Raw genomic sequence first — 15,837 nt, 5'->3', positions numbered from 1 at the left:
AACCATATTTATTTATTTTATGCCGACGTTTCGACCTGAGTTTCAGGTCTTCATCAGGGGTTGTGTCTTAGAGGAGGGAAATATTCGAACTGACTACATAAAAATGCTATATTCGTAATGATGGTTACAATAAAAATAAATAAAAACAAATCGGCAAAAAGAATTATCAGCTGTTGAAGAACAAATTAACAATTATTCACTAGACAGTGTCTACAATCTAACTGTTATAAGATGTAATAAAATTGTTTTCGATCTTTTAAAAATATAATTACTTTCAATGGAAATTTTAATGTAGGATTTATTTAAAATTTAAAAAGTAAAAAACTCTAACATCTTTATTTTAAAGGTTTAGAATATGTTCTAATTTATAAAATTTCTGAAAGATTATAAAATATATTTTTAATAAACATTATTTCAAAGTTATAAACGAGAAATCTATTTTTAAAAAGTTAATTACTTCACATAAATAAATTTTTTTTTTTTGGACAAATTAAAATTCAACATCTAAAAATCATTTTGTTCATTTTAGAACTGAAAGTTTCTTTTCTTAAATAAATTGGCTTATCTACAAGAGATACTTCCATAATATTTTTTTTTATAATAATATTCCAAGTGGTGAACAAATAAACTTTTGCTCCTTATAATTTGTCGTTAATAATTTATTCATGTCTATGTATAGCGCTGTTTATCAGGAAAATTAAATAACAGCTATGGATTAAGAGTATTACACGATTATAAATAATCCTACAGGTTTAAACTTTCTTTTAATAAACTTTTCCACAATTTAAATAAAAAATTACTATTTTTTTTTTCAGGAGTTTATTTATCTTCGCGTTGTAAGGGGCATAAGAAACGTTCAACCTTTCACCGAGGTAAACATAGAGGGAGGTAATAAATTCAAACTTAATTGGGCGGTGTCAAAACAGTTTGTGTAAGGAACAGCAAGATTTACTGAGATATTTGACATAATGTTTGTAAGTTTTAATTTTTAAGCAGGTAACATTGAATATTTAAAGATTTATAACTGATTTCTCAGCTGTATTAATTTTGTCTATTAGTATCACTAAGTGAAATGATGACTGAAAATAAATATATTAAAATTTAATGGAATAAATTAAACAATTACTTAGGGGAAAATTGTATTTTGACAACACCAAGATCAATAAAAAAATAAATAGACATCATTTATTCACTTAATACCAGGTAACAATTCATCTGTAAAACAGTTAAAAATCCTATTTAATTGAAATTCACTATTCTGAAACCTTTCATGTTCACATAACACTTAAATTATTAAAGACTTCAACAAAATATTTGACTCCTGTAATAGTTAAATGACTCAGTTTTAACTTGTATTCACATGTGGATTTAAAAGTTATAAGAGAATAATTGAATTTTAGTGCAAAAACCTTGAAATGAGTTCAAAATCTTTTAATACCAGTTAGTCTCTGAATTGATATCATTTTTACTCAGACTTTTAATAATGCATAAGCACAGATTAAAAAAAAAACAACCAATGTACAAGGATGTAATATTAATTTCTAAATCTATGATAGTTGAAGTACAATGAATAAAAAATAGTTAATAAGTAAATTTTAAATATTTAAAACATCAGTGAGCCAAAAGAGAAATTGGATGTACAAAGACATGATTTTTTTTTTTAATTTAAGAATATCATGAATCAATTTACAGCTGTATTTTTAATGAGAATGAAATTGACAAGAAACTCATAGAATTTTAACCAAAGCTCAGTTTCACTTAAAATCTATTTTTTTCTAAAAAAAAATTATTATATAGGAATTTAATTTGATATCTGAGTGTTTAATGACATTTGAAGTATAAACACACAAAGAAAAATGAAAGTGGAATAAATTAACATAACATTAGAACTTTTTGGTATATATTTTAACAGTTCCTTCTAGTTATTTTAACTCATTGATTTTTAAAAAGAGAATAGAAAGTAATTTTAGTGGCATTAGTATGTCCATTATGTTTAATATAGTTGATTTTTAGTTAATTTGTATTGCAATGTATATTGAGAAAGCGCAGTATGTTAATGATAGTTTTTTGTGTATTATGTTAAACATATTGTTTATATTGAACTGTTATTAGTTTATTACATTGATAGAATGATAGGTTTTAGTAGTAGTTCAGTTTTGCATAAATTGATAGTTATTTAAAGAGAAATAATTTCTTTAAATCTTATTTTAATGTAAATTCTGAGTTCATATATAAAGTGATTTTGGAAAAGAGTACAGAAAGTGGAGTTTTTGACAGTTGTATATGTATTATGTCTAATAGTGTTTCTCTTAAACTGTCATCACTTGATTATATTGTTAAATACTTTTATACATATTTAGTTGCATCGTTTATTTTGTGTCATATTCATGAAAGTGAAGGGTAGTTTTTGTGTGAATTGTCAGCTCTAGTGCTTCTATTGAAATGTCATCACTATATTATTCATTTATATACTTCTGCATAATTATATTATGACATATATATGATATTTACTTACATCGTTTGTTAAGTTGTGTCCCATTTCCTCGGGGACGGCACCTTCGTGGCCGCCTTGCTCGATTCTGTTGGCGATCGGAATTGTGGAGCCGTTTTGTGACACTTTAACGAGCTAAAACACCACCACTTCCAGGACGAGTTGAAAGCGAATTTTGAAAAACTGCTAGCTCAGTGTTCCTCGACACTGGGCAAACAGCATTACTCGAAATGGATAAATTGGAATTTTAAACCTTAGAATTTTTTAAATATAAAATTTCTGGACCCTCTAGAATACGAACCGGTTAAATATAATAGAATTGAAGAAATTTTTTAAACGATGTGTTCTCCTCAAAGGCCAGACTAGTACTGAAGTATAGAAGAGCCGGGGATCATGTGTTCGCCGGTCGATGGAAGCCGGTAGGCAGGAGTGGGGGGGCCGTTCTCGATTCCTATTGGCCGGGAGCTTGTTGCATCAGCTGATCGCTTGAGGCCCTTGGCAACACAGTTCACAGTCACCTCTACACTCTTTCTTCTGATCTTTTAGTCTATTTTCTCATTTAATTCAAACCTATAATTATCTTAAACAACATCTCACACAAAACAACTACACTTAATCAAATTAAAATTTAAAAGAAATACAAAAAAATCTTCAAAATCATAGGGTCGATGACCCAAAGTGTTAGCTCACCTTCAAAACCTTGGCTCCAGGGGCTTTGGAGTATTACTATACCGTTTAGTCACACTTAGGCAACTAATATTTTCACCGGTTTGGGTTTCAGGCGTCCGGCCAGTAACCTATTTTGAACTCATTCTACAATTTATTCTGTTGCCAAGCATTTAAACAAAAAAAAATCGACTATAATTATTAATTTTAGAAGACGGGATCAAAGTCACGTATCACGTATTCGCCGAACTAAATAAATTCTACGAAAATGGCTCCGCCCTATATACCCCCAATATATTTTAAAGAACGTACCCAAACAGTATGTTACGAAAAAAAATATATGTATTTTTAAATTTTTCCTCGAAAGTCAGTTGGAGCTTCACATAATATATGTTAAGATACATTTACAATTATTGGAACAAAGTTACAGAAGAACAGTTATTACGAAAACAAGTGAACATCAACATGATCTTTAATCTGTTGTTTTATTTTCACCAATTCTACAGCAGCGACCCATCCACGGTCAATTTATAGATTTTGTTTGATTTTTTTTTTGCTATATATTTTCAATGTATTGACATTTAGTTGGCAATGTTAAAACAGATGGATTACGGATTAAATTTTCAAATCTAATCATTCAAAATTTGAAAGGTTACTAAGATGGCCTCCATGGGAGAACCAGGCAGTTTCTCAGTAACCCTGCACCTAAACTTCACAGTAATCCATCTGTCTTAAACTTGCCTATCTGAAAGTGTATTTTCAATTGTTCATAATTTCATAATAAATACTTTTTTATTCCTGTATCTACTTATCAACTTACAGGTCCAGTATAAATAGTTTAAAATTGGTCTGTATCAAAAAGTAAGTGTAAATCATAACTGTCGATGGATTTTTACCCAAAAAATATTTGAAACACAAGATAGTAAAAATTTTATCATTCCCTGAGAATGCGGAGGCATAATATAGCAGATTTTTTTAAAAATATTGCGCTTTGAAAGAGAGTTGGGTTATCCCACTTTCCTGGTAAGGTTAGAGTTATGAGATTATAAGATGAGAGATGACGGTCAAGACGTCTGGCAGTTAGCTATTACTGCAGAAACAGGAACTGACAACTTGCACGAAAACCAAAGGGGAGAGAAAATCAAATATAATTGATTCCTGCTTTAAAAAAAATTGCAAAAAGATATATAATTTGATTTTGTAATTTCACTACAATCAGTTTCAGGAATTTTTCCTGTCGCTATTTTTTAGTTAAAAAAACAATCTATTCAGAAAAACTTAACATTTATGCAAATATTTTATAAAATGTTATTTCTTTATTAATATTAATATATCAATACTTCATACCTATTCTAAGAATTTTCCACAACCGAATCGGGTTGAAAGATCGACTATATCACGACTCAACACCAAACTAATGAATAATTTTGTAAAAATAATTCAACGATTCAAAACCCTCAAAAAATAACATTAAGAACAGTTTTGTTTAATTATTTTGTATTATTATTTATCATAATGAATTATTTTTTTAATTTTAAATGCGGAAAAATCTGGCGGTTGAGCGTGATCAATGACCAAATCAGCCCCTTGCACAACCGTTGTTCAAGAAACCGTACTTATAAAGTACTGAACCCTTGAATTTTCATGGGTTGTGGCGTTACAGATTTTCAATTTTTCATATTATAATATGAATATTAGTAAAAATAATTTTTCTTAAAAAATAAAATGATATCCGGGCCAATCCATTCCGCATCCAGGAAATGGTCTCATCAAATTTTTTTATGCATTTTTTTTTTAAACCCATTTTCCTTCATCATAGACCGTTTAAAATTTTATTTTGATATCTTGAATATTTTTCGAAATTCACAAGACCCATTCATGGTATTGTTCAAGTTAAAAAAAATCTTATATCATAATGACGTACTCACTACAGTGCTCAGAAAAACCTAAAAAATAAGTCAAAATCAAAATTGTATTTAAGAATTTATTAAATGTTGCAGTCATTATTAGCTCAAGCTAGGAATTCTTAAATATTTTGAAGAAAAATGTAAAATTTTAAAATCAAATTTAAGATAAAAGCCACCAATATAATTCATGCAAATTATATCCAAATCAGATCATCTTTTAAGATAAGACAAACAGATGTTTTTTGACGACGAACGAACTGACAGGTACGGAACCGATTTTTTTTTCATTGATTTCTAAAATGTAAAATGGGAGTGAAAATGTTCAACGAAAAATCATTTATTGCTACTAAACTATCGAAATGAATTTAGAGAGGTGTATCCGAGATTTAAAGTAAGAAATGTTGCTTGAGGTTCCATGGAAATTCCTAAAAATCTTTTGAACTTAAGGGTTCCTTAAGATGTCCCCTAAATTATTACTTAAATCTATAAGGTCAAATCTAACGTAATCATCCCATTTATGTCTTGGTCTACACAACCAAGCTGATATTTAGTTATAATTTAAGATGTCCATTTAAGTCGCCGCTGTGCAATTTCTACAATTACATCTATTTACCAGGTGTAGGTCACGAAATGCCATTCTGTGCAATCATTTATAAAATAAAAAAAATTAACAAGTAATTTTAAGTACACATATTTTGGTTTAAAGCGAGAAAAAATATATAATTTTTCGAATTTAAATAAATTATCATGATTATATAAGTTTTAAATTCGGAAAAGACTTTAATATAATAATTGAAGCATAAGCTTGATTAGGGAAAAATAGTAAAATCGCTTAGGAATTAATTATTAATCTGAGTAACGTAATAAGATTAAATTCAATAATGTAATAAAAAGCAAAAGTATATTTCCAACCTTAATTACTTTAGCTGGTTGAATGTTACCTTGATAACCACCAATGATCTGTGCATCTATATTCTTAATTTTATTTTACACACCTGTCACGGCTATTAATAAGTATTTTTCATACAATTTTAGACGTTGCTATGAGAAAGGGGTATCATCCATTCCAACCGAGTGTTTTTTGCTGCCGCTGGGGCGGTTAACAATCCCAGTTTTTACCGTCTTTTATGGTTCTAGTCGTAGGTGACCTTGGGGTGACCCTTGTCAAAGCTACTTGTCATGCTGCTATAAACTAAATATATGTACATTAGACCTATGAGTGCTGTCTAAAAAAAAGTGAGAGTAGGAGAAATTTGTTAGAAAGTATTTACTTTCCTGTTATTATTATTATTTTTATTATAGATAATAATACAGCGCTAGAAAAAATAGAGAAAATTGTTCCTAAAGGGAAAAATATCTTATGTATGTAGATAATAAATTAAAAGTGCCTCTACACCACACCTATGGCAAATTCGCGCATGCGCAAGTATCTGGATGAGTTATTTGGATTGGCTGGAGTTGTGATTCTTACTAATATGGGACGGGACAATCATAAATAACTTACAAGATACGGGTTTGAGGTTAGAGAATAAAAAAAAAAAGACCACGTGGTCTTGAAATAAGTAAGTTAGACCAATTAACTCTTATTAACCGTAAGAAAGGTAATACAAAGAGGTATACATGTCAAGCAAAGAGATTTGAAAATACATTAGATCACCATGTGACGTTACAATATCTCCCCCCTAAAAGAAAATTCTGCTTCTTTTAAAAATATAATAAGAAAAATGTAGGGCCACCTGTATCTTAGTGGTTAAGACAGTCTTACCAATTTGATGTCTAATGGTGGTGCCGGTTCGAATCTGGCCAGGGTCGTTGACTTTTTTCATTGCGTAGAGATCCCAAAAAATGAAAAACTTTGACCCCCAACCATGGTTAGGCAGTATAGTACTCCAATGGGAGTCTTAAGGTGGATCCACATGTTGGCCGCTCGCCACGGATCGGAGGCTCGTACAAATGCTCGGCAAACAAAGAGTGGACCATCCACATGTCAGTGTTATTCAGAGAGGCAAGCATGGCGGATGTACTAGTGGTTTCAGCCATTGCACATGGATTGTATTATTTTTATTACAAAAAAAGAAAATTAAATATAAATAAATAAGATTAAATATAAAACTTATTATAAAAAGTACCAACAAACACCTTTAACCTCCTAACAGCTCTCAGTTGCAACTAGACAAAGAACAATGGTGTAGATGCTACACGAGCGCTCTCACGAACCCCTTTGATCTGTGGCCAAAAAACCGACTATCGACGGATCGGCAACGAGCCTAGGCCAACCAAGCCAAGCCACCCATCCACATGCTCGCGTATGTCTGAGTTCGTCATGGCTCGGCCAACATGTAGCCGGAAAAAAAAAGAAATGTATTCATACACAAATGTCCTTCAGTCTAGTAAGAAGTTTACGAATATTCCTTTTGGGACGCGAAGGTGTTTCTTGTTCTTAATCAGGATTAGAATCTTCTTCCGCTTGGAAATCCTCTTGCCAGGTGTCTGATACTTCCCCCGGGCTAAGATCCTCTTTTTCATTGATACCATATTTAGGGGAGTTCCGTCCACGGTTTAGTTCATTTTGTTCTATGTCCTGGTCATCTTCTTCCAAAGTGAAAAAAAAATGAGACGGAACACTCACAAATAACTTGGAAGAAACGGATTTGTGGTTGGAGAATAAAAAAAAAAGACCACGTGGTCTTGAAACAAGTTAGAACAATTAACTTTTACTAACCGTAAGAAAGGTAATACAAAGAGGTGTACATTTCAAGCAAAAAGATATGAAAATATACCAGATCACCATGTAACGTCACACAACAGCTGGGCTTTAATTGGCTTTAATTTGTGGCCAACCCATTGAGCGTAGGTTCTTGGGCACAAACCAAAGTGCGCTTGTGCAGCATTCACACGTCTGTGTTTAGTTAGCATTGTTTTAGAAGAGCCAACAGATATGTAAATATTTGTAATGTTTGAGCTTTAATGAATTATAGAATTTCCCCAACCTTCGGATTTAATAAATAAGTTGTATATTTTAAAAATTGATAAGATTTTTTTTTAAGGGTATAAACACATTATTCCAAATCTTGTTAATTAATTTTACTAGTTTATTTCTGATTTAACATCTAACACATTAAAAAAGAAATTATATGTGTATGTAATTAAATTAACTAGTTGTTCGAAAGTAACTCCAGGCTCTTGACCAATATGTGGATTTATTAAGATGGGTGTATTGGGTGTATATTTAAGAAAAGAAGGAAATCCAAGAATGTAGGAATAAAAAACAATTAAACTCAATTTTTCGTTAGTCTACGAGTTTGCCGCATAACATCTTCATACAGTCATATTTTAAAGAATAATATTTGTCAAACAAATCGAAAATTGAAGAACATTTTTTTTTTCATATTTTTGGACTACCTCAGTTTTTATAAATATATATATAGTATTGTATTGTGCATTTATAAAGTACCGATTTACCGACAGTTCGAATTAGGCTAATAGATATTTGGGTTTATATAGTTTTAATAAACCACTTTTTATCATGATTTCGAGAATGTTGATCAAAAATATTCAATACAAACTATTTTTTTGCATTCTGGTATCAATTATTTTCTCATATTTCTTCGATTTCTAAACATGCTGTAATTAAATTAAAGTGATATAACTAGCATTTTACTTATCTTGTTTACTTGAATCATACAATTATGAATTCTTTAGCAATAATAATAACGTTTCATTTTAAATTATTAGTTCGAAGCCGACTCGTAATATTTACACCATGTAAGGTAACTTTGCCATCTCCAACCTCCTGTTTTGTTATCTTGGCCTGTAAAGGTCAGATGAACTACAAACAATTAGCTTTTATTACTGCACTGACACACATAGCCCCATCATGGAACCTGCAAGGACGAATCATTTGACTTCAGTCAGATGTCCTAACATCTTCGGAAGTAAAAGGTGTTCCTTGTTTATTTCATATGAGAATGCCATTACTATGAAACTTATCTTATGAGACTTTTTATAAATAGTCCTCTATTTATAATTAGTTTTATTCGATAAAGTTTTTATAATTTCTTATCATTATTATTTAATCTGTTTCCCTTCATTTATTTTTTCAAAACTTTATTTTTATAGCCCGGCTATAACACGCAATCAGGAATGGCAAACAGATTTTAGTATTCTCCAAACTGGGAGAAGCAAGCGAATATCACTTTCCAAAAATATTACGAAAAAGTGAAATAAAAATAACAAATATAAAGTGCATTCTAGCATCTACTTTTTACTTTTTTTTCTCTCTCTTTTCCTACATATTCAAACTCTATAAGGATTATCCCGTAAATTTTTTTAGTTCTAAAGTAGTGCCACTAAATATTATCTAGCCCATAAAGGGTGTTGTGGACAAAAAGTTTTATTTATATTTTTTGAAAAACTGGATAACATTTCTAGGAATTAAAAGTTTTTTTTTTATAACATATATATTGATATCTAACTGTATTAAAGGAGATGGATTGGGATCAATATGGAATCAATATCAACGATATAAAACTAAGCAAACTTAAATACGCAGATGATGTGCTGTTGATCTCAAGAAAGGAAGAAGAAATAGTGACCATGCTAAATCTGCTTATATACAACGTGCCTAACACGGATTATCGTTGAACCTCATGAAGACAAAAATAATTACAAACTCATGTGCCACCAAACTGAAAACAGACCTTCGCATCCAACATGCGAAAGAGCAATGAAGAGGAACATGCGCATAAGAAGAAGCCAAAAGCTCATTAGCCTATCAATAAGGAAAGATACCGGGCCCACAGATGTGATCAGGCACGTCATGAAGATGAAATGGCAATGGGCTGGGTATCTAATGAGGAAGAACGATGAAAACTGGGCCAAGAAACTAACAGAGTGGATACCCCCATGGATATGAAAAGGAACCGAGGCAGACAGAGAAGAAGATGGGTGGACGAGATGAAGCAGATAGAAGGACCTCTGTGGTTACGAAAAGACAAGAACAGAAAACACTGGAAGATGAAGATTAGCGAACTATCAGCGAACCTAAGTACGGATAGTCCTCGTTAAAGACTGTAATACTCCTTAAACGGATATCTCTATACACGTATATAAAGGAAAAGTAGATGTAAATGTAAATACTGCTATGATAAATGTATATAAATAAAGACAATCATTATTATTAACTGCATTAAAAATATATTTAACAGTTTTTAATGTAATTTGTTATGTGATTTACACAATGACATGATACAGTCTTATGTAGAATCTATCCATTGATAGAACTCAAATAACATTTATAGAGTAGAAGATCTTGAGGTCATTTTCTTTTAAGACATGTAGAAGGATTGTACTAATGCATTGATAGGAAATGAAGGAAAAGCATGGTTAGAAATAAGTGGATTTGGGTGGTTAAGCTGGAATTGGAAACGAAATAATGTTTTTTATGCTATATCTGTTGTGAAAAATGTTTCCTGTCAAATCGCAGTGTTTCATGTGCAAAACTGAAATGTACAAACATTCTGATTATAGTTGCCAAACGACAAACAATGTGGACCAAGCTTCACTTTACACATCCAGAGTACATTGATAAAATTGCATCCGTTAGAATAAAGACGTTCTGTTTCTGTTGATGAATTATATCTTATATTTATTTTTCAATTTATACTAGATATATACCACGATCATTTGATAGTTACCCAAAACTATAATTTACTCAACTTAACATAACTGAAGGTAGGTATAGAAGGTATCTATCATTGCTTAGGAATTGAAATTTTCAGTACTGACAGAACTATTCTGTTCGTGAAACTAGGGAGAAGTTTTCTTGTAGCCAGCTTTCAGGTAACTGAACCTTTCTGCTTGCTTGCAGATACCCAGAAAGATTATTGATAGTGGGATAAGAAACCAGCTAAGAGTTGACAGCTTTATATCTGGGTTATAATTTTTATTTTCGATGGCTTAGTTCTTCTGTCTCAACAGTATAAGATATCTTAACCGTGGTAGAGTATATTTCAACTTAAAAAAACTTTGGGTACATATTAATGTTTATGACAGGTATAGACCAAGCCTAAAATGTTGACCTGCTCGTCGAAAATGCTCTAAGCTATGGTGTGTGTGCTCAGGTACTTCAAGGTTGGTCAGTTCCAACCTGAGACTACTAATTTTCAGCCCATGTTGAAAAATTATTCCTATATTATTTATAAAATAATAATGATTTAATTATATTATTATTACAATTTTTAATGTAATCGCTATAACATACACAAAAATGCAACAAGAGAGATTTGACGGTCCCTCATCCTCTGTTTGAGCATGCTCAGGACCACACAATCATCACTGACGAAGTCATGGTGCAGAGTTGGGCAGGAATCATTACATAGATAATTTAATTACATCTTCAATTATATGTTTCAGTTGCTCTCTAAGACCATTAAATGGTCCAAAACATAAAAAGCACAATTTCATTAAGAACAATTTCACTGCAGTAATTGTAGGATACCATTACAATTTAGTCGTGTAGAAATAATTGCAATTATTCCCGTAATTGTTGTAATTATGATTCTTAGTTAAAACTACTTCAATTTAACTCATATGTGAATTGAGTCACTTATAATCGTATTGTAATCACTTGGAATTTTAGGGAAAAAATAAAAATTACACAAGAATGAAATTAGTGATTGCAATTACTTAGGCTCAGCTTGTAATTGTACGAGGGTAAGTCAATTATTATTCGCAATATAGTTATCAAATTTTATTGTAATCAAATAGGAAACTTACAAGTACATCATTTTTCGGCATAGCCCACTTGCTTTTCAATGCACTTGGTCCATCGTTGTACAAGCTTCATGGTGCCCTCATAAATGAAGGTTTTCGGTTGAGCTGCGAGTCAGGAATGCACTGCTTCTTTCATTGCTTTGCCCGAGGTAAATTGACGGTCTCTTAATGCCTCTTTGAGTGGACCAGGGAAGTGATAGTCAGAAGAGGCAAGATTGGGACTAAATGGAGGATGAACCAGTACTTCAAAATTGATTTTTTGGAACTTTTCAGACTTCATTGTTCAGATTTCAATATTTTGGGCCCATCTTACACAAACATTATGAAACCCAAATCTGTTGTGGATGATTTCGTAGGCATAATCATGACTAATTTGCAGACAAAGTGCCACTTCGTCAATCGTAACTCGTCTGTCTAAGAGCACCATTTCACGAGAACGCTCAATGTTTTCTTCATTTGTAGCGGTAAACGGTCGTCCGGCTCCTTCAACACTTTTGTGAACGTTTTTGAATTTTTAAGTAACCAATAGTTACCAATTGTAATTGTACCTATGCAGTTTCATGTAATAGTAATTACTTTTAGCCCCACTCCGGCATCATCATTTTCACCAATAATCTGGAAAACTGGAAGGTAGTGAAATTTGAAAACCTATTTCAAATCGCTAAAACTTTTAGATGATGAGTTTTTCAAAAAACATTTAAGAAAAGTGCAAATTTGATGGAATACTTCCCAGAAATAAATACGGATATCTGGTCAAACATTTTTGAAAATGTTCGATTCACCTTCCCCCTACTTGTAAAGTTGTTGCAACAATGCTGTGGTCAAGCGGATACTAAAATTCAGCCAGCTAGACGGATTAGAAGTGACTGGACAAGTCGACGTCCTTGATCTGTGGGTACTCTTAAACGTCATACAGATAAAACGACCAAACATATTAAAATTGTTTATTTAATGTGATGAATTATGTAAAATATGCCTTCTCTGTTCTGTATTTATATGATCTTATTATTTCCTGTTTATTTTGCTTACTGATTTTTACTTTATTTTTCTTACTTAATTTTAATTTATTTTGTTTATTTAATTATTCTTTGCCTTTAGGTGTTTACATATTTCGCTATTATTTTACTCATTTATCAATTCAGGTTTATTTGAGATGTGCACATATATTATTTTATCATTATTATGCATTTTATTTTATATTTATCTTTTTTATTTTTATAATTTTCTAGTTGACCAGGCAATGCATTGCTATTGCTAGATTGTATATACTATATAATATATGTAGATTGAAAGTTTGATATAAATTTAGTTATAATTAAACATTTATGTACATATTACAATTGTCTTGGCAACAAATTTTACAACAAAATGTTTAAAAATGTGATTAAAACTTTAAGCCATCATATCATTGTTAATAATTGACCAATTTCGATGATTTATTTACTCCCCCCCCCCTTGTATAACTTTTTAAACCAGTTAAAGCCTTTTGGGAGATCTTCAACAAACAACGAATATTATATATATATATATATATATATATTGCTTTTACTTGTCTTTGCTTAGGTAATTATCTATCATATTGTATATTATACATTGTATGAAAAAATGTATACATTTTGATTTATGAAAAAAAGTTAAATTTTTTTCCAATAAATAAATCCAGGATTTCAATAGCTAATAACTTTCCCAGGACGATACCTATCATTTTGGCTAAAAAAACCTGCTTGTAAATCAGTTAAGAACTTTTGGAGATCTTTGATAAGTAACAAATGAACATGATTAAATATGTACAGCCTTAATACTCAATATGCTTGAGTATCAACGTGTATAATATTTTTTTTTGTGGTACCTGAATAGGCTAAGCATTGATAGGTTAATTTATTTACTGCTATTTGAGAGTCTTAAGGTTTTGTTTGGAATCTTCCGATGTAATTAATTTTTAATTTTATTTCTGATCTGTTCTTCTATTGATAAATGTTTTATTTTACGAATATATTACTAAAAATACGTGTCCTACGAAAGTACTAACTCACTTCTCTCCTCAGAATGAGAGAATCTTATGATAATTGTATTCGTTTTTGAAATTAAGTAGTCAGTAAATAGTCGAAGAGAAAAATAAATAAAAGCTGAGATGTAACTTGTAATTGCACTAGGAATGGGTCACGTGACGTTGTCAATTGACTCTAATTCTGCCGAACGTGACGGGGACATAAAAAGCCGACGAATTGAACCGAGGCCTTGGCGGTAATAAGTGGTTCGTTATAGTTATATTAGAGCACAGATGGCCGATCTTATATCTTCATCTACTACCTGATCTGTAGATATCTGTAGCCATCTATATCTGTAGTAATTTGGAATATGGATCTATATAGACAGTTAACGACTAGCGAGAGAACCAGTTAATCGAATGAGTTGTGATGCCAGCTGAAATTGGTTTACTAAATATAATATTAACAACGTACTTAAAAATAGTAAAACAATTACTTTTTACTTTCACTTAACGACTTTTAGTTATTTTGGGCAGCAGACCTGCTCTGCAGAACTATTATTCACTTTGTTAAAAGGCTCTAATTAGAGAGCTTTTAGGAACCATGTACGACGGGCTACACTGGAAAGAGCTCAGTTAGTTAGGATTGAGGGATTATTGCCATACCACAGTTTGTTCCTATTGTCTTGGTGCGTTAAACATAAATACTATACTGTTATTTTAAATCATTGACTTTTTAAAAGAATTGGTAATACATAACATAATGTTTTTTTAAACATAGTTAAAAATTTATATGTTTTTAGTTAAAATTGCACACAGACTTTGACAGACGGATGTTTTTCCACTGTCTATGCGTTTTTTAATTGTTGAATGGTACAATTTTTTGTATATTTTGAAATAAACAAATTTAAATAATATATAGTATTACGTTCGTGAAAAATCGGTGAATCAATGTAGAAGTAAGTGCTTTTTAATACCAGATAAGTTTCTCTCTCATTAAAATGGTCTAACAGGGCTTATATGGCGAATTTACAAAAAAAAATACCTCTAAACTACCTTTAATTTTATTCTTATTCGAAAAAAAAAAACAGTTCCCATTTTTAGTAATAATAAACAATTGCTAAATATAATATATTAAAAAAATTTATGAATAGCTAAACGAGAAACAGAGAAAAAATTGATACATTGGAATCGAATGAGAAAAGAAGAGAACGCCCAACCTTTCCTCATTGCATTTTCTTTGTATTATGGTTTTCGTTGTTTCAAAATACGACTTTCTATTGCAACTGAAAAACAAAAATTTTTTGTTCATAATTTTTCCTTTTTATTTAGATTTTAGTTTTCTTTCTTAATAAAAAAAATAGTGATCAATTTAACACGAGCGAACCTGTCTACAAAACTTGTGGACATAAATTGGATGGTTAGTGAAAATTGTTCGATGCGCACAGTGCACCAGATTTTTAAATTAATAATATATTCAAATTAATTTAAAATATATGATTTTTTGTTTTTTTTTATCATTTTTCTTTTATATAGTTCGTTTGTTTTTTAAAAAATGTATTAATCATTCGTTTATGTTATTTTTCTTTATGCCTTTAAATGTAATTTTCTTCCTAAACCAATTATGTTTTTTTTTCTTTTTCCTCTAAAAAATTAAAATCTACAATATATAAACGTAAAATTTTTAAATGCAGTAACAATGCATAAACTGACAAACCTAACATATTCTCGCACATATTAATCACACAGGTAATATTTCATTAAAATCTAAAAACGCAGAGGGTCAGGGATTCATTTTTTTAATTTTTACTGGGCGGAACATATTATTTTCCTGTCATGTTAACTCCCAATCCCTTCCGGCACATTATGACGAATTTCTCGATTACTTTCTCCTAAATTTCTACCACACCATTGCAGTCTCAGAAACGTGGCTTAAACCCAATATCCCAGCTTCCTCTATCTCCATCCCCAACTATACCCTCCTTCGTCATGACCGAATAGACCGTACTGGC

General features: G+C 30.8%; 1 protein-coding gene across 3 annotated transcripts in view; it reads right to left on the bottom strand.

Moving 5' to 3' along the window:
- Positions 1 to 15,837, bottom strand: part of Sesn (Sestrin) — a 265,432-nt gene that overhangs the window by 88,241 nt on the left and 161,354 nt on the right. The window contains exon 1 of one of the 3 annotated variants that reach the window (XM_014427234.3): positions 2,516 to 2,886. The exons of 1 other annotated variant lie outside the window; for it this stretch is intronic. Coding sequence is in view for 1 of the 2 variants with exons in the window: in XM_014427232.3 (XP_014282718.1) it covers positions 2,516 to 2,539 (24 nt within the window). In the remaining variant the exon portion in view is untranslated. Of the gene's footprint in view, positions 1 to 2,515; positions 2,887 to 15,837 lie in introns of those variants that run through there. One more of the 3 variants, XM_014427232.3, reaches the window with a different exon arrangement.

Source organism: Halyomorpha halys, unplaced genomic scaffold (assembly GCF_000696795.3).
Source record: "Halyomorpha halys isolate HHAL.00 unplaced genomic scaffold, Hhal_1.1 Scaffold627.1, whole genome shotgun sequence".
NCBI lineage: Eukaryota > Metazoa > Arthropoda > Insecta > Hemiptera > Pentatomidae > Halyomorpha > Halyomorpha halys.
The sequence above is the reverse complement of the archived record's forward strand: the minus strand, read 5'-3'. Positions and strand labels throughout refer to the sequence as shown.